The 26,995-nt window shown below is 39.7% G+C and overlaps 1 protein-coding gene across 1 annotated transcript; it reads right to left on the bottom strand.

Moving 5' to 3' along the window:
• Positions 1–653: 653 nt before the first annotated feature.
• On the bottom strand, positions 654–24,628 carry LOC146462150 ((E3-independent) E2 ubiquitin-conjugating enzyme-like). Its single transcript, XM_085086033.1, has 14 exons — positions 24,425–24,628; positions 22,561–22,734; positions 16,878–16,975; positions 14,228–14,288; positions 13,892–14,032; positions 12,872–12,990; positions 10,557–11,440; positions 9,347–9,597; positions 8,483–8,581; positions 7,622–7,841; positions 5,715–5,878; positions 4,577–4,838; positions 3,304–3,505; positions 654–1,795 (listed from the first exon to the last, which is right to left on the bottom strand). The coding sequence occupies exons 1-14, from the start codon at positions 24,608–24,610 to the stop codon at positions 1,309–1,311; spliced, it is 3,348 nt and encodes a 1,115-aa protein (XP_084942159.1). The 5' UTR covers positions 24,611–24,628; the 3' UTR covers positions 654–1,308.
• Between the last annotated feature and the right edge of the window lie 2,367 nt (positions 24,629–26,995).

The raw sequence follows: 26,995 nt of genomic DNA, 5'->3' as shown, positions 1-26,995 counted from the left end.
TATTGAATTTTACACATGGTAACGAAGCCAGGAAGGCTAATTTTCGTGAAAATGAAAGAATAATTCGTCGGTCGCCATTTATGAAGCAATACTCTCACTCTTCAATTCCAAAACTCGGAAACAATAATTAAAAAAATACTGGTAAACAGCGTTTACATCAAAGTGCTCCTTAATAGCCTTCACCTGAAAGGTTAAAAGTGAGAGTCACGTTTCATTCATCTCTACTCTGCAAAGTGATTTGAGTTAAACTCCAATAGGGAGATTCACAAAACAAAACAATTTACTGCGTGGGAAAACTGACGCCCAAAATTGGAGATATAGTGAAGTAATATACAGTAAAAACCCGCATAAAAGAACACGTGTTTTGGAGCTTCAGGCTGATTTTGTTCTTATATATCGGGTGTTTTCTTCAAAATCAGCCTGTTCTTAAGGTGTTCTTAAAATTGTTTCTAAAAATTAAATACAGTGCTGCATAAACTACCAATTTACCCATACCTGGTGTGAGACTCAATGTGTGCAATGGTCTAGCACATATATTGATCTACTTAGTACTGTGCCCTAGTAGGTTATTCTAATCTAACTGGCAGCCAATTTTTTTTACATAAGAACAATTTTCATTTTTCAGGCTGAATGTGTTCTTATGTATATGGTACTTTTTGACCAAATCTCAGCCTGAGTGTTCTTTATCCACTTGCTCTTTTATGTGGGTTTTTACTGTATCAAACACAAGGAAGAGTGTTACATCCGATTTTGTGTTTGGAAATCGGATGAAACATTGTTTGATATAGCTTCTCAAACCAATGATAAATCTTTGGCGAAATTCAAAGAAAACGTTCACCAAATTGTATGATGATTAAGATCGCTTTCCTTTGTTTTCTCTTCATGAATTATAAATGAGTTTGACAAGGCTAAATCAAAGGAAATTAACCGTTTGCTTTTCGTTTTGTAATATTTTCAAGAAAAAATACCCCTGTAAACCCCAAAAGCGATCAGCAGGCCATGCTCAAACAAGCAGGTCTTCAGAACGCCAGGAATGAACACTAAAAAGAATTTGTGTCGATTCTGAAATATCTTCTCACGCTTTCCACCAAAAGAAATATATGGAGTGCAGTGAGGAGAATTTGCTAGTTGATAACAGGTCTTAAAGAGTTCATCTAACGCACAGTTAGCTGCGCAAACAGCTTGTCTTTCATTCTGAAACCAACGATAAATACAACGGTGAAAAAATATTTCTGCCGGATAATCTTTTCTTTATATTTTACAAAGTCAGTAATAGCAATCAGTCAATTTTTTTTAACAGCAGTAAGGTTACTCTAGGCAATCAGGAAGATGAGCTTTCTCCAAAGCCGTACGAAAACTGTCCAGCGCTCGGGTAAGGCTCAAACAAAACCCGCGGGAAAGTGGGAATAAGGGATAATCCGGAACATTTTTGTCTGATGCCGTTGCTCCTTGACGTGAAGGCTTCCCTTCAGCTGATTGGTCAGAGGCGTTATTCGGCCGCTTGACGCAATTTCCGGTTGCTTGACCATCCTCTGTGACGTCACTGCTGCAGGGGTCTTGGTGACGTGCTCCCTCTTTCGTTTCCAGTTCACCAACCATTTGTTCTCTATTACAGCCTGACACAGCGACCGCTTTTACGTCATTGTTACTGACGTCATCATTACAAGCAGCTTTACTCTCGCTTCTTTGTTCCTTTTGTTCCAGTGACCCTCTAGCGGCACCGTTGTTGCAGGCGGGTACAGTCTCTACTTGCTCGTGGGACAAATCGATCCAACGCTTAAACTTGTGTATCATTCTGTTAGACAAAGAATGCCTTGTAATTAGAGTGTCCCAAGACTAAAACAGAACTAATTACTCGAGCCAATCACAACAAAGGAAAACAGCACAATGAACCAATCAGAATTCGAAGCAAGAACATAAAAATGGCGTCAGGAGCGGGAAAATGCGTTCGAGGGCAAGTCACGGTTGGTTTTGTTTTGTATTTTAATTGGTTGTGCAAGTGGCGCGAATTTTTTATTAAACCAATCAAGAGAAACCGAGGCAAAAGCGAAAATTACTATCGACAACAAATTGAAAACCTTGGGAATGTGACACAGTTTACGAATCGGATTAACATTGATTGATCGATTGGCTAACAATTGACCAGTGGACCATTGAAGGGCAAAATGATTCATCGATTGATAAATAACTGCTAGACTTTTCGCCGATTGGTAGATTTACTTATTAGTTGATTGTTGATAAATTAATCGATAGATTGACAACTAACTGATCGATTGATTGGTAGATAGAATGATAGATTGATCGGTGGAATGGCCAACTAAATGAATAGATTGACTTATCGTTTTATCGGCTCAGTCAGTTGACTCATTGATTGACTGATTGCTGTGTCATTCTAGTGCCTAAAAACCCGGCTCACTCATTGACGGAACAAAAGATTGTTTTCGTAGGACTAAATCATGACTGTCTCACTGAATAACAAACCAACACAAGTAACTTGAATGGCTGCCAAACGTCGTGAAGATAAATGAAAAAGTACTTTAAGGACGGTGCCAACTTTGTTAGTGCCCATACGTTCTGCGCATCTCGAGATACTTGGGTTTCCTATGGGTGGTGCTACTAATACAGGGATATTTTTGCGCGGTTTAAAACTATGTGGAGAAAACAGAACTTAGCAAGTGCTTTTGGTATCCGAGAAGGATATTGGGGGTAACCATGCAATTTTCAGAGATAATAAAGCTTCAATTTGGAAAAAAAAACCGCCATACATTGCTTTGTATTTTACTGCTTTTTAGAATAATTGTTGCTTAATTATCTCCAAAATATGCGTGGTTACCCCCAATTTTCTTTTTGAAGTCCAATAGCCCTTGCTAAGATCTGCTTTTCCAGCATAGTCGTAAACCCCGCAAAAATACTTCGGTATTAGTAGGCACTGCCTTAAGGACGGTGCCTACTACAGTACTACAAATGATTTTTTGCGCGGTTTATTATTATAGGCGGGAAAAGCAGATCTTAGCAAGGGAAGTTGAAATCCAAAAAGAAAATTTGCGGTAACCGTGCATTTTTCAGAGATGATTGAGTTTCAGTTTGGACAGAAAATCGCGTACATTGTTCTATATTTTAAAACTTTTTAGAATTATTGTTGCTTATCTCTAAAAAATGCGTGGTTACCCCCAATTTTCTTTTTGGATTCCCACAGCTCTTGCTAAGGTCTGCTTCTCCGCATGGTCAAAAGCGTCGCAAAGAAAACCTCTTTATTAGAGGCCGTTTCTACTATTCATTTTCCTGTATTCACAAAACTCTAACCTCGCCCCATGATGAGCAAAATGCTGCAGTATTTCGTTCTCCAGGCCAGCTGGTGGTGTTTTGAGAAGTCTTTCCATGGACTGCACAAGCTTCAATAAAACCATTTCATTGTACATCCGGCTGTTCTCTCGTCCTTCAACTGTTCCTCTCTGCTTTTCATAACCTGCTTCGTTGTAGTAAGGTTCATTGCACAAAATTAGGCCTGACGGGAAAAAAAAGCCAAGTAAATATGAGGAAACATATTGTCAAAATTCCGATTACAAGTCCTCGGAATATATTTGTTCTGGGGCTTTTTTTGAGCAGGCTAATGCTCGAGGAGTACTTATTATCGGGAGGCCTATGTAATTGGAGGGAATTTTGATTTTACAGCGAAAAGGACATCACAGCTCCAGCTATTTAACAATTAGATTATGAGCTCGAGATTTCTATCACGCATAGAAATCGAGAGCGAATAATCTAATTGTTTTAGTATAAATCTACTAGTCGGTCAAAACTAAACAAGGTAAATTATCTATTTCCTCATCGCAGACACTTTGAAAACGCGATGAAGCGGCCGCCATTTTGTTGAAAACCGCTACTCACTATCTATCACAGAATAGATAGCGAGTAGCGTAGCCAATCAGAGAACGGCATTCGTGATAGAACGCTAGTAGATTTATACAAAAAAGCGAAAGCAAAACGCAAATGACCTTTGAACGAGCAGTGCCACAAAAACAACGGCATGAAAGCCAATCTCGCACCCAGAGTCCTCAGGCTTTTTGGTCAGCGGGTGGTAGCCAAGAGAGACTCTAAAGAATTCGAAAAAAAAAAAAAATTTTATTCGCCGCCCCGTAACGGCTTCCATTGTTTTACCGCAGAAATCCTGCGGTAAATTCCAGTACCCCAGAGTCTCTCTTGGCGACCAACCGCTGGCCAAAGAGCCTGAGGACTCTGGGTACGAGATTGCATGAAAGCGTCACAGAGTTCCCCTGCTAAGACTCCCGGGCCGCCCCTGTGTCCAGCGTACAGCAGGACCGCTGACTAGCATTGTCATGCGATTAACCTAAAAAACCAAAAACAACAACAACAACAAGCTGACAGCTTAAAGCGGCTACCCTAACAGTCCAAGAGGGCTAACAAGGTGGTGCAGTATAAGGGAAATCGAAGCAAGCCTTACATGCGAAATATAAATTTCAAAAGATCCCCTGCAAGGCCAGAAAAACTGTTGCGAGTCTCCTTAAAACCGAGGTAGCTATTCACAGTTGATGTTTACAATTAATGGCAAACAAATTACCTTGGATTGAAACCAGAACTTGGAGGACGTTCGACTTTGACGTCCACACCTCGCTTCCACGCCCGGTCCAGGTCCCCAACAAGCTCACACAGACTTTGCCGTCCTCGTAGAGGTTTGGATTCAAGCGACCCGAGCACTGGGACAAATAATGGAAGACGGGAGGGGAGGCTGGGTAGTCTGGCGGCAACTTCACGTCAAATACAAACAGCCCATGCTCGTACGGTGTGTCCACAGGTCCCGTGATCATGACCCTAAGAATGTCCTGGCACGAAAATAAACAGGGCTAGTGAGGTGTAACAATAACAGGGAAAAAAATAAACAAAACAGAAACAAAAACAAACAAACAATGAAGCCAAGCCGATTCAACGTAGAATTTAAAAATTGATTATATTTTGTACAATTTTTCGCTGACCACTATCAACCTTCTTTACGACCACAGGACAATAGCCAAAATTTACATACGTACGTGCTAATAAAGAGACGTTTTTACATTATATTTTTTTTTTCAACCATTCACCAAGTGTGACTGAAATCAGATAATGATATAAGGCTTCACATTTGACTGCCACCGGTGAAAGTGTTTCAACGGAAAGAGGATAAGCTCTGGTACCGAACCAGTGAATAGCGTTTTTCACACCCTTGGCCGGAAAGTACTTGCCATTCACCACCTAACATCCTCCTTGATTTGCGGGCAAGTTTTTCTCGAAAACCCCCCGAAAGAAATTGACTAATTGGGGCTGCCTATCCATTGGTTTGGTACATACTAAAAACAGACATTCACCTTACTGAAGAAGATGGGCGCTTTTGCATTTTTCAACACGAATCAACTTAAATAAATAAAAATAAATCAACTTTGAGTGACACTTAACAGTCGGTTGCCACTGACAAACCTGTGGCTCTTAGATTCCGGATTGAATTGGAATTTGGAAATGTTGGTGCTTGAGGAGAGGGAAAACCGGAGTACCCGGAGAAAAACCTCTCGGAACAAGGACAAGAACCAACAACAAACTCAACCCACATGTAACCCATCCCTACTCCCCGAGAGGAATCTCCAATTTTTTCGTGTGGTGGCAGCCATTACGGATCAATTTACACCTAGCACCTACAAGGCACTACAAACTAACTACAAGAAACTTACAACTCGATCTTCATAACCCCTGACAATTATTCCAGCCGGAAGAGAGTGCATCAGTAGAGCCATTTCTTTCCTCATACAGGACAGGAAGCGGCCTGGGTTCTGTGCCTGGAATGTCGTACACTTGTGGGTGTGGCTTTCGGGAACAGCGTCAAACGTCATGAAAGCTATTGGGAAGAAACGTTAGATTATTAAGCCGTGAAGCATACGAAAATATGTCGTTAATACGAAGGCTAGGCTTAGCTAAGCCACGAAGCGGATCTCATTTTTCGACGCATTTATACGATAAGTTCTCGACTTGGCCAAGCCGCGACTCATTTCTTTCGTAGATACAGCCCTGCTACATTGTGTTGCCATTAAAGGCTTCTGACTCTTTCCTTTCGAAAAAGCATTAAAAAAAGGGTAACATGATGTGTTGGATGTGGTGTACATGTGGTTGACTCAGCGGTGGCTGGTTTTGGATCTGAAAATGATCTTTTACATTTCTTTCCACCGACTGTAAAAGAAGAATAATAAATGTCAGGATTAAAAGCCAACAGCACTTTCCGCTTAACTCGTTTTAAAGCGTTGTTCACTGATAAACTGCATTAAGCTTCTAATATCACGTAATTTAAACGGAGGAATTTAACGCTCGAAGTTGAAGCTAGTCCTGCGTTTCGGAGTTGCTGTGAACCTCGCTATGAAAGCGAGGCTAAGTGCAAAGCTTTTCATATGAAAATTAGTTTTGTTTCCATACGAATGAAAACTAATTTTCATAATAAAAACTTTGCACTTAGCTTCGCTTTCATAACGAGGTTCAAAGCAACTCGGAAATGGTCTATTTACTTTGCACAGCCGGGTCCAGGTGTACTATTGGAACAAGTGTAAAACGTTATAAAATGCTGTAAATAGACTGGCACTGCATCGAATTTAGGAGATTGATTTAGTAATTTAGTAATTAGTAATTTAGCATGGAAAGCCCACGTTGTATAAGCCTGATAGTTTCTTTGGGTTTTCCTATCATACTTTAAAAAATTTCTGTAAATTAATATTGTATCATAATAAGGGAGAGTGGTGTCGCTAAAATTTTCACTTGCGAACAAACATAAAATACCACATGACCCCAGAAGCCATTACTTCAAAACTAATTGTCTATAAATAAAAGTAATGGTACGGAGTGGTATGGTACGGTATGGTATTGTAAAATACGAAAATAAAAAGCCGCATAATCATTGTGTCTTTTTATCTGAACTGATCTTTCTACAACAATCCGGTGATACAAACATCCACGACCTCCGGATTTCCCATTTCCCTACTCAGTAAGAAATTCATGAGTTCACTTTACCACTCATCAGTGGTGCAGTTTAACATACACTGTGGAGTTAATTCTCTGATACATCATTAGCGGCACAACATTTAGTATACCGTTTCCGCTCACATTGCCGCAATTACCATTCACCCACGACTTGCTTCAATCTGCCCTCGTAGCTCAGTCGGTAGAGCAGCGGACGATCAAAAGCGGAGGTCGTAGATACAAATAGGCAGTTGGAATGTAAATGGTAATGGTATTTATATACCGCATTTTCTGTGTACGTATTCAAATGCGGTTTACATTACTTCAGTGCAATGGTGAGATCGGACATCACAATGTATAATTATTACTGATAGGCCATTTTACAGTTGTGTGCTAAGTGACCTGGCCTTGGATTGCAAGCGAGGCTAGGGGTGACCTTGTTTTGATACAAACCTCACTGCTTTTCATATGTAGATCATGCTGTTCTTATGCTAACTAATTTGCATTTACATACGAAAAGTGGTGAGGTCTGTATCAAAACAAGGTCATCCCCAGCCTCGCTTACAATCCAAGGCCAGGTCACTAAACACACAACTGTAAAATGGCCTATTGTAAAAAAGCTATTGTAACACCTTACCAGGATTCGTATTGGAAATAGCTTCATTGATTTTGTTCCTTGTCTCCTGTAGCTCTTCTCTATCCACATTCTCCGCTCCGTCATCAGTTGCATGTTCTCCTTCAGCCGCCAGATCCATAATGTCGACTGGTGCTTCTTCATCTGTGCTTTCTCCGCTTGCTGTTTCCCATTCATCATCTGAGCCTACTGTGGATCCGTCTGTCGACAGATGACCGTCATCCTGATAGAATAGAACTTTTGTTATTAAACTATCTTCCCAAGTTTTCCTCACTGTTGCCGTTTGCCGTAAACACGATTCTAAGTCTATCTAATTTTGTACGCAAAGCCCTTAGGCTCTTTAGCCAGTTACTTACTGGTCGTCTGGAGAGACTCCAGGAAAGTCAAAACAAAATTAAATTTTTTTGATTGGCTTCCCTGTTAACGCCCTGCCTTCTTTAACGCAGGATTTCCGCGGTGAAACATTCCAGTACCCTAGAGTCTCCCCAGGCGACCAACCGCTGGCCAAAGGGCCTGGGGACTCTGCGTACGAGATTGGCAAGCTGCTGTCGAAGGTGGCTATACTTACAGGTAATAAGAAAACTGGTACAGTAAATGAGGGGCTCGGAAACAAAGTTGCCAAACAAACAAATACCGTCATAGCGTTTTTCAGAACCAGAACAACATTTAAACAAATGCCAATTATTTTCTAATTTTTGGTAGGAGTGCGAATTTTTAGTGCATTTATAAGCAAAACAGGTTTCAAATTTCGAGCTTTTTGTTCGGGAATAGCTCAGGTTACTGATGACTCTCAGTTAAGCGTTTGTAAACAATCATGCTCCCTTAAGAAACCATTTTCATCAAATCCAGGTTTTGTATACTTACTTCAGTATCAATCTTGTACAGCTCTTGAGGTTTCACTTTTGAAACTGTCTTGTCCACCCATTTAATGAACACAAAGCCTTCCTCATCCACAAGAGTAACCTGAAATGACAGAAGGGTTGCAAGGAGACCAATACAGCTTAATTGCCAATGTCAACATACACATTTTCCTTTCTGTTCTCTCTATATTTTTATGCTACTAGTTGAGAAAATTTGTTTAAAAATCAAGGCAGTTTATCCTTGGTGATTATTTCCTTTATTCTCATGACCAGATCGACCTTGATCAACTAGTAATACTGTAAGGAGAATTACATGCTGATCGCTGTTGGGGCTTAAAAGGGTTAAGAACATACCCAGTGTCGCTTTACTTAAGAGACTGTTTTATTGAATTAGTGGATTCTGCGCGCCGGCAGCGACGTTGGGTTAGAAGAACTTAATTACCGTAAGAATATAGCAAGGGTTGCTTAGGTAATTCCGGGTTTAGCACCATTTTGCTCTAATTGCCCGAAGGACCACTACGTTAGCTACTCAGGAAGTGTTTTCATAGATCACTGTTTACACACACTGTTTACACAAGCTCTCTCACTCACCAAAGAGGACAATATAACGTAACGTGATGTAACGTAATATAACGTAACGTAATGTAACGTTACATGATATAACGTAACGTAATGTAACGTAACATAATATAACGTTACGTAATGTAACGTAACGCAATGTAACGTAACGTAATGTAGGGTTACTGAACTTTGAAACAAACAGGGTCTGATAAACCAATCAATTCTCAGAGTTAAGGAGAAACGAAGTGTTAAAAAATCACTAGGGAGAATTCACATTTTCAACTTGCCAATCAGCAGGTTAACGCACCTGTCCTACACACGGAGTGGGCCTCCCAGCTCCTGCTTCAGCCGCCGAGTCCTCAGCATCACTTCTGGCCACACGAACCACTACATCACCTGCGCTGAACTCGAAGTCCGTGTGCTCCATGATGTCATACACGCTGACGTCACGTTCCTCGTGCAGCTCCTTGCCTTCTCGTGCGAACCACTTGACATGGCATAAGCGAGACTTGTGGTCAGCGGTAAGTATCACACCGTAATTCGACGAATCAGCATTCTCTGTTTCGAGAATGCATATGGTGTATCAGTGGTAGTTTTTTACGCGTGAATGCAGTGTTTTTGCAACAGCAACACTAGCTTTGTCGGCAAAATTTTGGGACTCATGCGTGGCGTTTGAGGTGCTAGTTAAAATTTAATTACCAAGATATTAACATAAGAACCTCGCTAACTCGAACTCCCAAGGGAAACAAACAATAGTTCAAGAATTCTAGTTGCGTTCGACGTAGGAAGAACGCACCCCTAATACGGATTGGAGTCGCGATTGTATGGGACAACCCTGATTGCCGGAATGAATGGATGGATCTTGGGACGCGTATCAGGCATCCCCCGCAGATTTTTTTGCAGGGGCGGATGACATCACAAAGGAGAGGGAGCCTGGGATCGAGCACATAGAGCACACTCCCTTACCTTTGATTATGACTAGTAATAATCAATAAAATATCGGGTTTTCATCATTCTTTCAAAATCACGACTACCTATTGGTGCAACCAGTTTGTTTTATAAGAGGCTTTTGAAAAGAACGTTAAGTTCGGAAATTTAAGCCAGAATTTAAAGAACATATGAAGTACAAAACAAGGCTGACGTTTCCATAAATTACAACCACTTTAACACTAAGAATAAAGATCTCGACACGCCAATCATCCATGTTCTGACATTTTGAGGCTTACTGATTGACACTTTTAAAAGAGAGTTCGAGTTATTGAGATCAGTTTGAGCCAAGGGAAAGAAAAATTACTTCGAATTAACCGAGTTACAGTGAGCTGATTGAAAAAGACTAAAAAAATGGGGTCCAATCAAGGGGAAATTGGATTTTGTTTGGGTTAGCGGGGATCTTCTGTATATTTTCGACTACGCTTATCTTGCAATGTTACATTCTAAAGTAAGCCCTGTATATGTATAAGTGGGTGGGGGGGGGGGGGGGGTGGGAAGGCAAGCACCACCCAAAGCTTAATTCTTACCTCTTTTGTCAGATACATAATCCCCAGGGAAAAATTCCAACTCGTCCAAGTGAAACACAGGTATTAGATCCGTGGATAAAATCTTGTCCTTTGTCGATCCATCCTGCCATATAACATCAACTGTTGTGCGGGTATGTGTCACCTCTACACACACCTTGTCCCCGACATCGACTTTCAATGGAGGTGCTGCTTTACGCTTTCTTCGTAATCGCTTTTTCCTGCGTTTTGTGGGATAACGCAGGGTGTGTGATAAACCAGAGTCATGTTTGAGCGACCCAGCACCTTTTGGTTTTGGGGTCACAGTTTCTCCGCCATCTGAATCCTCGTCCCCTTCAGCAGAATCCGAGCCAGCGGTGTGATGACCTTCATGTATGTCAACCTGAACAGTCACACCACTAGCTTCAGTCCCATCGCTGGCAGTTGGCTCTTTTTTATTCGAGGATGGTTCGACAGTGATTGAGTTTGTATCGCAAAGAGAAGTCGTAGAGGTGGATTCACTACTGTTTTTTGAATCATTCTCCGTTGCAAAGCTTTCTGTACTACCCTCTGAACTTAAACCACCACCTGCAGAAACCATTGCATCGCCTTTCTCAGCTGACACTTCTCCAAGCCCAGTTTTTGCACCGTTTGAAATTCCCGCACTCTCATCAGTTTCCACTTCATGTACACCACATCCTTCTGTCTGACTTTCTGATGGTGGGCTGGTGTACTGGGCATGCTCAGTCAGCTCATGAAGGCGTTCAGTGTTATCGTTGTCACTGGTTTGTTGTTTTACCAAGCAACTGTCCTTTGCAACGTGTCTTAGATCACAAGCCTTCAATGTATAGAATGCTTTGTCCCCAATCTGAAGATTAGCATGTCGGAAATGGTTCACCACCAACAGCCTGCAAGTAATAATAATGAAAACTGCCTTGCTTGGGACTGTTCATGATTTACGAAAAGAGCTATCCATCACTTACCCCCCCCCCTCCCCCCCCCCATCCCCCAAGCATGTCCGGTCCAGGGTGAAAAAATGCAGTACAGTTAAGGGAACAAATAATTATAAACTGAGAGTCAGAAAGAGCTGGTTGAAAGTGATGCATCATGGTCATCATCATCATGCAGGTGGTGGATACCCATTGACGTTCAGCCTTCCACAAGCACTTACATGTAGTCTACATTTAGAGACCTTCTGTATCCTTTGAGGAAAAAGGAGATGTCTACCTGCAGGCTACAAGGCACTGATTGAAAAAAACTGAGAAAGACCAAGGTCAGCGAGGAGGAGGCACGCCCACTTTAAACAAAGCTTTAAAAATCGTAAATCATAGCAAGTACAACTGCTAATTCATATTATAAATATTAAATTTACTGCGCCTTTCAATACTCCATGGACTCTGAAGTAGAAAATTCAACCAACCCTTATGTTTTCACAACCATCACTCACTGTAGTGGACTTCTTAGAAAACAAAAACGTTTGGCTCAACGGGGTCAAAAGGTCATGTTCCTGTGCTGTGATGGGCAGATTTTAATCCACTTTGTCAGTTTCTGCTTCTTTTTGTGGTCAGTCAATTGCCACCATAATTATGATTGACGCAAACCATCACGTGGGTTCAGAGTCCATATGTTATTGAAAGGCGCAGTAATGAAAAATAACACAGATCAGCATCATGGGAAGAAAAAGGAGGTGCTGGTCCCATTTTTTTTTTTAAACCATTCCCTTTTACAGAAACACTTAAATGTAACCAAGCAAGTCAGTGCAACTTATAGCTAAAGCAGACAGCCATGGCTAGTATCTGGACCATACCCCGCACTTTAAGGAAGGTGCCTCCTTTGGCTATTGCGCATAAATTCTAGGTATCTCAGGATCATCTGAGAACTGAAACTCTGATTTCTTAAGGACCGAGCCATGCTAATTCAAATGTATTTTTGCAGGGTTTATGACCACCAGTATGTGGCAAAAGAAGATTGAAATATGCACACTTCCACCTATTTTCTCTTTTGGATTCCAATAGTCCTTGCTAAGACCTGCTTTTCCTGCATAGTCATAAACTGCTCAAAAATACATCTGTCTTGGGATTCCAACCTTTCAAAAGCACCAGAGCACAAAAGATACAGTCTAGACAAATGTGGGAACATGCACTGTAGTTAGTGTTGGATATGTCATTACTGATCTACAATTTACAGCACAAACACTGTCCCCTGAGATATTCCTCATGTATTTCAAGTAATGAGCACTTATCAATGTCTTGTTGTAGACATGCATACATATTATTTTATTACACATTGTGCCCATAAGCACACAAGTAAAACATAAAGGAATCTCAATCTCATGTTACCGTGGTAGCTGTTCTTGTGTCACAGTAGGATCAGGCGGCTTAAAACATTCATCACCATGGAAACCATGTTGGCATGCTCCGCAGACTTGCCAGTCTACATCACACGCTATCACACTGACCTAATGAAACAAAAGTAGCTTGGATTAGCCATACTTCTGTAACTCCTTAAGGAAACTACTGCTCAAAATGGACTTATGGCTTATTTTATAAGGGAAATAGAAAATAATTTGCCCACATTCCTTCAGAACTGTTGTAGTTTGGGGGAACTTAATACATATACTGAACAGGGGTTTCATTAAGATTTTGAACAGGTAGGTGAGAGGTTAATGCACCTAGTAAGTAAGTAAGAGACTTTATTTAAAGGAGAGGGTGACATGTAACTGCTTACGCCGATAACCCTGTGGCAATACCTGGGCAGGTTACTTGACTTGGATATGGTCTTTGTACTGAAAAGGTTGGTTGATATGTTAAAAGCAGCCGGGCAAAGTCCTGTTCACAGACAGTCAATTTGCCCCATGCCTGGCCCATAAACTCCTGTATGCAGCAGAGAAACACTCTCATACATAAGAGCATACACTGGACATGTTTAGAAAAGCACTCTACACTGTATAAGTATTACTTTGCTCAATATTGATGATAAATTCCTTGCCCACTATTAATGATACTTTATTCCAATTATTTTCGTTTCTCTTTGTTTTTTGTTTTCCTTCTGCTATATCTTTCTTATTTTTTCTATTCTACTAAGTTACTTTTTTTATCAATTTACTTCCTTTAAAGGGGCACAGTATTTACTACAGTTTTACACTTTTACTACAGGCGCCCCTCTACTCACCTCTCCCCTATTTGAACTTTTATTTTTGAGCTGCGTGTTGTATTTTGCACTTATGTAACAGTAGGAGTGGAAAGTATAAATAAAAAGGTCAAAAAAGTCAAATGTCATACACTGAACATGCACTACAAATTAAAAAGTTACTGCAGGGATCCATAGTCTGCCCCTTGTTTATTTTTGCTTTATCTCACCTCCTCTACTATTCCTTTAATCTGAGCCTGGTTGTTTAAGATCGGTTTAACTCCTGACAGCCATCTGGCTTCTTTAAAGGCCCTGGCAGGACCAGCCACCTTCTGACCAGGGTAAAACAAGGCTGAATAGAATGGAGAATCCTACAAGATGAAAACAACATATGAACTAATTATTGTTACTTCTAGAAGCAGGTAAAAAAACAAAAACACAAAAAGCTAAGATGGATATGGAGTTACTATGTAGAACTTAGTAAATGTAGTTTTCAGCTGTTCAAAAGTCACAGAACCTCTGAAGGTCTATGGTCATGAAAAACAGTTCATCTTAGATTAGTTTACCTCATCTCGCTGATCACTAACATCATACAGCATTGACGACTGTTCCCCTTCCAACGAACACCTGCAGCATTTCAGAAACACTTTCTGTTAGCCATAATCATATATTTAAATTCTGAATAAGAAGAGATAACGAAGAGACAAAATTCTCTGTTACTCCGAGTTTCAAGCTCCAGACTCATCAGACAGTATTTAATGGAGAATAAACCTGTCAAATTATATATATACACGCGTCTATTGATTACAAAAAACAGGGCAGTGTGGTTCTAATTACAATAGGGTGTTGTTTTTTTTTTAGTCAATTGTTCGTAAGGTAAAACTTGTTTTCGTGGCGGCACTTGGAAATCAGTTCTGATCTTTTATTGGGCGATTCCAGAAAATATACCATACCATACCACGGACGGCTTTTAGGATTTCCGAAGTGGAGGGGGGGTTCACGATTATGGAATTCTGAGGGCATGGGGGGTATTTACGATTGGATATCCGAAGGCACTGGTGAATTCCACAGGTGGGATTTCTGGATTAGAAAGTGTTGAGTGAGTTCCTTGAAAACGCTATTGTAGTGGACTTTTGTAGTTCGTAAATAAAATTATCCACGAACGTATGACCGCGGAAGCAGAAGACAAGCATCGCTAAATCATGATACATTTCATGTACACTACACGAAGCATATGGGTTGAGAACACTTTTCGTGCACACTACATGAATTATAAAAGGACGAAACAAGACTTGATCGCTGAAAGATTTTAACTGTCTGAATTTGAGCTATTCTGCTTTGTAAACGTCAAAACATCACAAGAAAACAAAGGGGAGTGAAACTGCCATAAATGGTGTTTATTATTATAGCCAAATTCGGACTTAAAAAGAAGTTTTCACAGCCTGGCCAATAGCGGTAGGTTTTCCTTGTTGCTGAAGAGTAAAGCTTGTCGCCTAGCGCCGCTAGATCACAGCCCTGAGGAGGCATGAATTCATGTTCGTTTGTTCACATAGGCGTTGCTAAAGTCGAAAACGTACTTCCCAGAAAAACCGGAAATCCTGAAGGAGAGGGGGGGTTCACGATTATGGAATTCTGAGGGCATGGGGGGGTAACGCATTTTGGAATTTCCAAAGGCAAGGGGGGGGGGGGGGGGTTAAAACATGGAAGCCGTCCGTTGTTGGGTATGGATATTTTCTGGAATTGCCCATTTTGGATTCTGTCAAATACATCTGGAAACTATGTGGCAATAATCAAGACTTCAACATCAAATGGACTATAATCAGCCGTGCAAGACCCTACAACAACATTTCTAAACGATGTCACCTATGCTTAACAGAGAAACTAATGATAATTACTACAAACCCCGACAGAATCCTAAATAAAAGATCAGAACTGATTTCCAAGTGCCACGTACCAAAGAAAACAAGTTTTACCTTACGAAAAATTGATTAAAAAAACAACACCCTATAGTAATTAGAACCGCACTGCCCTGTTTTTTGTAATCAATAGACGCGTGCATATATATAACTTGACAGGTTTATTCTCCATTAAATACTGTCTGATGAGTGCGTGAACACGAAACTCGGAGTAACAGAGAATTTTTTCTCTTCGACGTTATCTCTTCTTATTCAAAGCCCTACACTTAAAAAGTGTATTGAGCACTGTTCAATGGCTTTAGCCACTTTATTACACGTATTTAAATTCTGACAAAGTTCTTACTATTTTCTTGGTGGATGAGTGGGCAGAATTCTGTAAATCCTGCAGTCTGATTGGTTCTGGAAAGTGGCCAAATTTTTCGATCTTGCCCCCCAACCCGGGCGGATTTGTTGCAAGACCTCACCTGAGCCTTGTTTTCTTATGGGAAAAAAAAATGTTATCCACTGGCCTATAGGTCAGTCTGTAAATTGGTAAAAACTGTGCCATTATGCAGCCATTCTGCCCAGCATGCTAAAAACTCTGCTGCTGATACAGACGCTACTCCTGTTCTCTACTGCTGGCATCCCTGAAAAGTTGACGTGAGATCAACTTTGCAGGCATGCTGGGATTTCTTCCCGCAAGTTTGCAACAAAATTGTCCAGGCCTTCCACCTTTTCTTCACCACATATGAATGTTCCTCCACACCACACACAGCTGAGAGAGGAAGAAGTGTGATACTGTGGTGCAAGTATCACATGGCCAAGTAGTGAGTGTAAAATTTACAAATAATATGTTGACTGGTGAGCAATAAAAAAGCTACCATTTTACACTTAAACAAAGCTATTTTTTGAACAAATATCCACGAAAAAGTGCTAAAAATACATGCAGCATTTCAAAGCTTCAACATTTTTGCAGGAAGGATGTCCCCTAACCCCGTAAGAGGCTTGCACCTTCAGAGCTCACAACACTTACCTTGCCTCTTCTGAAAGTCTGGCTATGGTCTTGGCTGGGAACTTATGTATACACCAGAGCTTTGGATTTTTGTCGTATTGAAAACTGAAGTAAAGATGGTGTTTTTGAAAACTAACGTTTGAACAACCCAAGTCTTAACTTAAATCGCCACTGAAGTCAGTGACTATCAAGATGCTATCAATTCTACTCAGCTTGATCAGATAATCACCAAAGGGCCTACAGTGCAGCTGTAGCACCTGGACAATTATAATAAGGCAAAAGAAGGAAATGCCTTCTTGAGAACTTTACCTTGAACCATTCTTAACCCTGAGTACAACTTTCCGATGAACCTGAGTGACTATTCCAAGCCATGGTCCCATGTTAACATGCGCTCCAGGTATAAAATGCTGAAAAAAATCAGTCCATACATCAATTTATTTATTGGAAACAGGACTTAAACTGCATTTTTTGGCCAAGAAATTAAGAGGAGGGGGGATACCCCAAACTTGACAAGTGTGTGCATGCACAGTGGAAGTAGTAAACTTCATCTGTAAATTTCAGGGTCCGAAATTAACTTTTTTAGGCAGGCGCCAAGTGGCGACTGAAATTTTTTTTTCAGTCGCCATTTGGAAAAATGTGGTCGCCAAAAAGCAGAAAAAAAAAGTGTCAAAATTTTTCCTTCGCTCCGAAACACAAACCAAAATTTTTGGTTGCCAGATGGAAAATTTTGGTCGCCAATTTTTCTTTTAAGAATCAGAACGAAGAGAACGCGTTTGGGGCCGCAATGGCGATTTATACACCTACCACTGAAAAACCACGACGAACGAATCGAATGCCGGCTATATACGCAGTTTCATAAGACTACTAAATGTTTCAAGTCAACTTTATACCTTCTCTTGTCTCTACCTTTTGGAGAAGAAACGTACCCGATTGAAAAACTGCCGGTTGCTTCTTTGCTCTATGTTCAAAACCGTAAATGATCTTTCCTTTCGCGTTTTGTCAAGGCGATCGACGGATCGCCATATTGTTCGTACCAGGCCACAACCGTGCAGCATTTCTCGTTCAAAAAACATGGCAGCGAAGCTTCGCACTGCTCGAGCTGTGAAGGGTTGTGATAGATTTATAATAACAGGAAAATCGGTTTTATACTTCAAAAGCAGTGGAAAGGTAAAAAGTGAGAGACCAATTGGCGGGCGGCTTTGAATTTTATTTTTATCGATTTGGCTGAAAATCAAAGTTATTGTTTGTATAATGATCGTGGCATGAAATAGTTAATCGCCCGCTGCCGACTAGTTGTGAAATTCTGGTCACCAGTGCAAAATTTTTAGTCGCATTGGCGACCAGGAAAGCACAATTTCGGACCCTGAATTTACCTCTTGTCTGAAAGCTGAATGTCTATGGATTATACCACATTGGTGGCGGTACCTACTTTTGTTACTGTGCATAGCCGTTCTATGCATCTCAAGATACTTGGATTACCTATGGGCGGTGCCTACTAACACAGGGATATTTGTGCATGGTTTAAGACTATATGGAGAAAGCAGAACTTAGCAAGTGCTCTTGGTATCCAAAAAGAAAATTGGGGGTAACCATGCATTTTTCAGAGATAATAAAGCTTCAATTTGGAAACAACACCATGCATTGACTTGCGTTTGCTGCTTTTAGAATCATTGTTCCTTAACTATCTTTAAAAAATGCCCCGCTACCTCTATTTTTCTTTCTGGATTCCAGTAGCCCATACTAAGATCTGCTTTTCCAGCACAGTCTTGAACTGTGCAAAAATACTTTGAAATTCGTATTAAGAGACACTATCCTTAAATGGAAAATATATGTTAGAGCAGCCCGTACGAAAATTCTGAGCGAGACACGAGCGAGATTCCGGCCTGAGAAATGAGCGAGACATAGCCAAACACTAATCAGGCTTGCAAGAGCGTGACATTTTGAACGATACGTGAGCGAGAATCCACCGAGACAAATGAGCGAGACTTGAGCCAAACACTAATCAGGCTTGCAAGAGCGTGACATTTTGAACGATAAATGAACGGGAATGGAGCGAGACATTTGTATTGCTGATGTTTCGCTGAAATTATGGCTTGAATTTGTTTCGCTAGAGTCGGGCAGTATTATGGCCTAAATTATAATGTAGGTAAGGCAACACCAGATAATAAAAAGAGCACGTACACATTAACTACCTGTCGTACTTCGCGTCAAAAACTCGTTAATTATAAATCTAGGGAATGACTACAAATTATGGCTACAATATATTTTAACAAAATTAAACGTTTCTGCATTTAATAGTACTTCCTGAGGTAACTGAAACATCAGAATTAGTGGGATGTTTACTACGAAGTGAACTGACATATGTGAGTTAACTAGTAGCAGGCGGTATTTTGCTGGGTATTAACCGTAAACCTTTTTCTGTTACCTCCAAAATATTTATATTATAAAAGAAAAGAAGAGTCGCTCAAGGTGTGCCGTTTATTTCCTGCTGTTTCCCTTGCTGCACCAGAAGCTTTTGTTTTGAACAGCTAACTTGATTCCTAAAGAGTTAATCAAATTTGTTTTGGTTACGGGGCGGTCCTTTTGGTTTGCAGAAACACATCACGCATTCTGAAAAACAACGTAGAAAACGAAGAAATAATTTAGAGCTGCTATAGTGTTAGTCAGCTTTTTATCAACACCGTTTGAGTTTCATTTGAGCACGCACTAATGATTCATGGCTAAAACAAGTTCAACCGTTAAAAGCGCGCGCTGAAAACAGCATTATCATCGGAACAACCCTACATGCATGTACATATTTATAGCCGTGAATCGATCGTTTTCCATCCAGTGAGAATTCAGGTAAAGTATATCAATCATTTTACCATTATACTTACGTTTGGGACGCACACGGAGAATAAATGAATCCCGAGGAAAGCCGTTTGCTTCTCTTGAATGCGCCAGTTTTACCAAGCTCTTTGAATTCATCCACCGGCCAGGGTACAACGAGAATTTGGTACACTGACTTTTTTATCGCTGTGAAAGTATATGTAAGCATACAAAATTCCATCCATATCTTCGGAAACTAACACAGTCAAAAAGATTATTTTGAAGAAAATGGAGCTAAACGGTCAAACGTTTGAATGCAGAGCTTTCCTACTTGAACTGCCCGGCGCTAACGTAACGGGATAAGATTTCAAAACAACAGCCAATCAGGAAAGTCGAGTTCTTGATCATGCGATAGGTATCAACTATCTCTTTGCTTGAATTGTTTGTTACACGGAATGCCCGCAGGGCATGACGTGTCTAGGTTTCGGTCGGGTATCTTTTTCTTCATCGGTGTCATAAATGTGCACATTAATTTATGCATTAAACTCTGTCCTCCCCTAGTAAGGATATATTGTTCTGATTGTCTTCAACAGAAGCGGCCCAATCAAAATCTATTTTTCAGGCACATATCACGAGAGAGGGGACCCACTCATCACTTCTGTGTGACGTCAAATCATCATTTGATTTATTCATTAAAACTAGATTAAATTGTTCCCTCTCCCAAAAGGGATCTATTGTTTTGATTGTCTTGAACAAAAGCGGCCCAATCAAACTCCATTATCTGCGCGTATATCACGAGGGAGGGGACCCACTCATCTCTACTTGTGTGACGTCAAAGCAAATCATCATTTGGAAAAATTGTTTTCGTTCAATGGCGGCCACATGTCTGAGTTTAAGACTCCGGATCTGTCGTTTTCAGAGAGAAAACCAACCTTTTTCAAGCAGTAAATCGAAATAATAACTTCTAGGTAGTACTCGGCCGTTGAAACGGCGGAAATTGGGAGAGTTCACAGCAAAGAAAATCCACTTTAAAAAACAGATCGAATGATCAGCGAGAAGGATTAGAGCTAGAGGAGGCCAGACCAGTTCAGCGGGGTCATGACGTTATTGCATAGTTATTTCTGGTATGATTCCTAGTAACACAACGATAAGTATCACGCAATATATCTGAATAAAACCATTCAGACAATTATTTCAATGGCCAAGGGAGGATATTTTTTAAATATCTGCGAAACATACAATGGGGAATAATTGGGGCTACATTAAGCATTCCGTGTAGTGCCATTAGAGGGGCATCTTGTTATTTCAGCAGTGCGTGATTCTACCCCAATTTTTTATTGTATTTTATTTCGTGTAGGTTATAATTGCACTCGGAGTCAAGTATTTCGCCAAAAAGAATTTATAGCCGTATCAATACTCGTATTAAAAGATCCTCGAAATATGCGAATCGATCATCTTCACGAACGTTGGTTTCTCGCATGCTTGGAACACGCTCAGAGCCAGCCATATTATCGCCCATATTCGTGCATTGCAAAATTCATGGTCTACAAACCAAGAGGAGGTAAATATTTTTTTAACTATCACGTTGATGTATCGTTCCATTCTCGGCCATAACACAGCCTAGCAAATGTCACGTTCACCGCGTAAACGATGTAAAACCAGTCTCGCTCGATAACGCTAATTTCTGGCCATATTATCGCTCTGAACATAGCAAGACAAATGTCTCATTCTACTGCTGTAGCGAGACAAATCTGGTGTCTCGCTTTGTCTCGTTCAATTTATGCCGCAAAAATGACTAAATGGTCAGAATCAGGCCGGATTCTCGCCGTGTCAGGCTGCAAATTTTCGTACGGGAGTGACCATTACCATGGTGAAATTCTTAGTATTATTTAGCCCTGGGACAAGGCAATTTATCTGATATAATTTACAAAAAATAATAGAAATCTTAACTTGACCAAAATTGTTCACTCCTGAGCTTCAAAGCTTCATGAACTACTTAAGATATACTGCTGTAGTATTTTCTGAATAAAAAATGAAGGGAGTCCCCAAAAATTGTAAATCTTTTCTCTACTTAAAATGTGGTTCTTGACCTCACTAACTCTTTCAGGTATTATCTGGGATTCTCCAAAAGATCTCCCAGTCTTCCAAACAGGTCACCAAATCTCTCAATTAAAAGCCACTTTAAAGTTTTACTCTTTTCTCCACACAATAATCTAAGATTTAAAATCCAACTTTTCCCTAAATCAACCACACACCAACACACAAATTCATGTTATGGTTCTTGGCCACATTTTTGTTTATCTTTCACCCAAGCTATTGAAGACATTTACAGAAACTATTAAAAGAAATGGGTTGATTTTGTGGGAAAGAGACTGACTTTTTGGGGCAATCTGCAACGTTTGCAATGCCTTACATGATTGGTTGAGAGGACAAAAGAACGAACAACAGAACAATGATTCCAACCCTAAAAAATAATGCAGCTGCAGGTTTTCCGAGGCCAGTGAAAATAGAGCTTTTGAAAGGTGCAGGTATACTGGACTATTTTTTTTTTTTTGGGGGGGGGGGGGGGTACTGCAAGAGAAAATCTTTAGATTTCAGATCCCCAGAGGTTGGCATCTCTGCAACAACACTGTCAACTTTTGACATGACTTGCATAGTCTTATGCTTCGTCAATATACAAATTTGATCATACATGTATAACACCGGATTTTCAGGAGTTACGCTGGCTCCCTGTGAGTTATTATTTGATATATAGAGGTTCTTGCGTTTAAGTGTGTGAAAGGGCTAGCACCTAGTTATTTGAGTGATCGTCTTGTGACACGATCTACTGTTCATGATCGCAACACAAGAAATAAGGACTATCCTTAATATTCCATCTTTTCAATCGGCCACAGGTCAACAAACTTTTCTACATAGAGCAATTAAACTCTGGAACTCATTGCCACATGCGATCACTGCTGCAGATAGCCTGTATACTTTCAAAAAGAAACTTAGACGATTCCTTTTGAATCATTTCTTGTCAGTTAGGAAAGTTACCTGTTGATGTTTTTATCTATTATTATAATTTTAATGCTTATATATTTTAAAATTATGAATTATTTATCATGCTTATGTATGTTGGGTCTGAAAAACCATGACCAAGAGATTCAATAAAGTTTAACTATTTTAAACAACTAGATCTAACCTGTAAAGGAGAAAGGTCTTTGCAGTCCACATTATGAAAGATCTGGTTAGCCAGAAGAACTTTTACACTTGCAACGACTTCTACATTGCTGATAAATCCTTTCTGGGTTCCTTGGCTCACGTCAGAAAATTTGATGACATCACCAGGAAGAAGTGACCTGTCAGCTAACTTAACCTGTAAAAGGAAACCACAAGTTGCCGTGGGTAAAAAATTATCAGGGTCTGACAACAACAGAGATGACATGGCAGACAACAGTGCGATCTTGACTTATGGCAGATAAATCACTAAGCGTACATGATGATGATGATGTTTTTGAAGCAAAACTGAAAACTTTTTTCAAAGACTTTGACTAATTTTAAACCTTGTTTTTATTTTTTACTTGATAACTTGGCTTTTTTACTACTAGGAATATATTGCTTTTATCTATTTAATTGTATTTGTTAGTTTATGTATTTAGGTGGGTTAGGAGGGCTTCACTGAAAACCGCCTTGGCGAGTTGGACCCCCTCATTAAATATTATTGTTATTATTATTATTATTATTATTATTATTATTATTATTATTATTATTTTTATTATTATTATAAACATTAATGAAATCAGAGCTGTCGTGTACCAGTCATATACAAGTAAATTAAAAAGCAAAGGAAAACTAAACTAGTTCTTATATCTGATCATTTAATTTTGCCATGTCATTTTAAATCTATTGATGTATCCAGTTGACAAATTAATGCAATGTTGACTGATTTATGTAATATCACTGTGTACCTGGCCCAAGTTGTTCAAAGAGTTGATGACTCCATCCAGTGGATATTAATCACTATCCAGAGGACGAAATGTAAGTTAAATGCAATACATTTTATCTGATGGATAGGGACTTATCTGCTGGAAAGAGTCATCAACTCTTTGAACAAATTGGGCAAGGTGAATACATGTATATAGCTTTAGGCCTTCTTCCTATTTTCAAAATATCTTGTCATTTGATACCTTACTTCAAAATTTTTTTCTTCAAATATAGGATCAAGTTTATTTTTGGGATATGTGCAATCTAAGAAATAATTTGCAATTCAAATCTGGTGTATTGGTAAAGAAGAAAAAATAAATCTAAACACATCGAGGATTTTTTTTTTGATTTATCTATTTTTTGCTTAACACAGGAATACAGCTAAAAGATGGCTACCAGTGAATATCTCAAGATGACAACGAATACTTGCTGAAAATTCACTTAAAAAAAAAAACAAAAAAACAACAAAAAAAAAAAAACATGGGGTGATTTCAAAGGCACAATGTCTAAAATAGGTGCCTGGGCTTGATAATGAACCTACTTAGCTTTCAGCCAAGGCTTAGTTGTGGCTTTTGTTAACAAATGGATTAAACGAGAGGAGATCTACAAAACAGCGCGGATAAAGTTCCATGGCTATAAATACCACTGGTAACCTATTTATAGCGAGTTGAATATTGAACCCCACTTAGTACAAGTGATGTATTGAAGTAGAGAGGAAGACGTCTTGAACTAATATTTGAGAAGCATTACATCACGCACCGAAACATCAAATTTGAGAACAGCGGCATGTTACAAGAAATGAAACGGAGAAAATCGTAAAAGGACAAACGTTTTTGAATTCCACGTATAAAAACAATTTTGCGTGTACAACGTACATGTACAATATTAATGCTGTTATTTTAATTAAGACTTAAATTAAGAGAAAAGAAAGTGATATGACCGATCAACCCCCAAGCAATTAAGGTGTGAATTTCGATCTTCAAAAGCAACGATCAAAGCAATACAACGCGTAAAATCAAATTAAGTCAGCAAAGATTGCGTGGCCAGTAATTTGCCGGCAAACGTTTACGCAAGCTACGAACCTTGGAAATCGAGACGGTTTCTTCGTTGCCAGAAGGGTACCAACACACAACGATTTGTCCCTTTTTGAGAGCTTCTTCTTCACTGTCGGATTCTTCCGTGGTTTCTTCAGCATCTTCCAAAACAAGGCCAACCGTTCCCTGAGAATTCTTGACGATGTCCTCCGCGTAAATGCCGCCTTCCGCCATCGTAAAAATCAACACAGTGCATGTGTGTCCAGGCCTTCAGCCTCAGTAACCAGGCAGGAAATTCGCCCCAGACTCCGTTTGATGAAAACGTACAAGACCACAAGGCTCTTCTTTGAATATCGAAATAGAGGTGCAGACGGATAACAGCTCTGTCGATATTTTACGAAAAGCGAACCTCGAAAAGCTGCCGATCATCAATGGCAAAATTCGTTTTCGTTTAAGGTCATTCCCTTGAAATAAAACATAAGATTTTGTTCATATTTCGTCAAGTTACTAATCTAATATGTCTACTCCAAAATTGAAATAAAAAGAGGGGTCACCATGCTTGTTCTTTAGAAACGAAGCATTCAAATTTGGTAATTTATGTATGTTTTTTAACAAAAAGGATTATAATAGAGAATTTGCCAAAAACAGGAATTATTTTCTAAACGGAATAGTTGACAAATCAATTTATAGAATTTTTACTTTGCATTATTTATATTCAATGGGAAATCTGTTTGAAAACTATTCCTGACAAGTGCTAATGAAATATTCAACAAAATAATCTAACTCATTACCTCTGAAGGTAAGCCAAAATGTCCATTGGGTAGATTTAGGCGCAAAATGTGATATTTCTAAACATAGGATTTTCCTTAAAATTTTCACGGTAGTTGGCAAACGATATTGCGGTTAGAAATCCAGAAAGAAAAAGTGGGGTCACCGGGTTGGTTTTGCAGATATTTCACAAAGCGGTGGTCAATCGAGCTTCAAAACTGGTTTCTCTGGGAAGGGACTGGGGCGAGTCTTACGAAAGTCTTACCTTACACGTAATTTCCACGCAAAATGCAAATTACGAATTTTGTTGTTAGATGCAAGTAAGATTGAGTAATATTCAGCAGTTAGCTAGAAATGAACATAAAATTTTTATTTTGCTATTGTGTGCAGTGGATTTGCTCACTGTAAAACAGGGGAATAACCTCAATGTCCGGCCCGCTTGCTGGCTTCTCGCCTCCTTCATGATTTTATCTTTTTCTCTTAGCAGTTGAAACTTTTTGGCTTGTCACTCTCCTCAGGTTTGCGGTCAGTTTTTATTACAAATCCCCAACAAGCTTCTTCAGTCATAGTATGCTTCAAACAGCCAATTTAGGCTGTATTCAGTTCGGCGTTGAATCAATTCCGCAGCCAGGATTAATTTTTTGGACCGGTCTAAATTCGAATTCGATTCGGCTCATGCGAAGTACGGACGGTCTGAACCGGGCCATGATTTTTGCAAATACTCGAAACCCAACCGAAGGCAAACTCGTTCGTTGGAAAGTTGAATAGCCGAGAACAATTTTTATAGACAAATTGAGACGCGGCACTTGAACTTTGATATAAAATATCAAGCAACATTACCGTCAGTCTAAAGGCTGATTTAGACGGTACAACTTTTGCTTACGACTGTCGCATGCGATTTCTAGAGCGCCTACTGCTCGCGTCATGCAAAAAGTCGCACACAACTCTCGTCATTCAACAATGCGTATACCTACGATTGTCGTAGGATTTAAAAAACATGTTTTTAAATCCTATGAAATTTTTTGTGACGTACATGACAGTGGTAAGCGAGTTGTAGGTTTGATTTACACGAAATAATTCGTGTCGTAGACCTGTCGGAAGCTTGTCGCATGCGACAAAGTCGTAACGTGTAAATCGCCTTCAAAACTGACAGCATCTTGACAACAGCAGATACCGTTGATGGAGAAATTTTTAGTTCGCAATAGAGTTTTCCCAGTGAAAAATTTTATTCTCGACACTTTTATGCTGAAAGAAATTAAATCTCTTACAGTAGCCTGCGAGAGCAGACACCTTTTTTATCGCTTATGTTTCGCGCGCCGCCAAAAGAGCTCTTGGCGCGCGGGTGAAGCAAAAGCCGGAAAGGTGTCTGCCTTACAGAGGTTTATCCGAACATCTAAAGATCTCAAATTGAGCGAAATGGTCAACTTTTGCATGGTTGGTACTTTAAAAAAAGCACGTACTGTTTCAGGAGAAAAAAATTAAGCTAAGTACAAGGCCGTTTAACGTCATTTTTATTTTCTTATCCTTTATTTTCTTTTCTTGTATGGTCTCTCGGAAATTAGTGCAACTCAAATTTCTTTCACTTTGCATTCGTGCCGGAGAAGTTCAAACAAGTGTTATGACAACTTAACGCGGCAAAAGGCCATACAAGTTTTCATTTCACATTATTTGCTGTATTTGCCTGATCATAGGCTAATATATTTATTTACATAAAGTCCATTGAAAAATATATCCTTATGCCATAAAAAAGTAAAGAGCATTAGCGTCGAATTCTTCTCGCTGTCCTTAAATGCCATGGAAACTCTAAAACGAACTGTGAATAACAGGCTTAAAAACGTCTAAGGTGAATTA

Source organism: Pavona decussata, unplaced genomic scaffold (assembly GCF_977016875.1).
Source record: "Pavona decussata unplaced genomic scaffold, jaPavDecu1.1 SCAFFOLD_191, whole genome shotgun sequence".
NCBI classification, from domain to species: domain Eukaryota; kingdom Metazoa; phylum Cnidaria; class Anthozoa; order Scleractinia; family Agariciidae; genus Pavona; species Pavona decussata.
Note: the sequence above shows the minus strand (reverse complement) of the source record. Positions and strands in the feature narration are given on the sequence as shown.

What these genes read in the sequence shown, in the direction of transcription:
- LOC146462150 (XM_085086033.1), bottom strand. Translation starts at nt 24,610, where the DNA reads ATGGCGGAAGGCGGCATTTACGCGGAGGACATCGTCAAGAATTCTCAG. An exon ending in TTAAAGGAATAGTAGAGGAG is followed by an intron (nt 12,991 to 13,891) that starts GTGAGATAAAGC and finishes TTGTTTCATTAG; the next exon opens with GTCAGTGTGATAGCGTGTGA. An exon ending in TTATGTATCTGACAAAAGAG is followed by an intron (nt 9,598 to 10,556) that starts GTAAGAATTAAG and finishes TTCTCGAAACAG; the next exon opens with AGAATGCTGATTCGTCGAAT.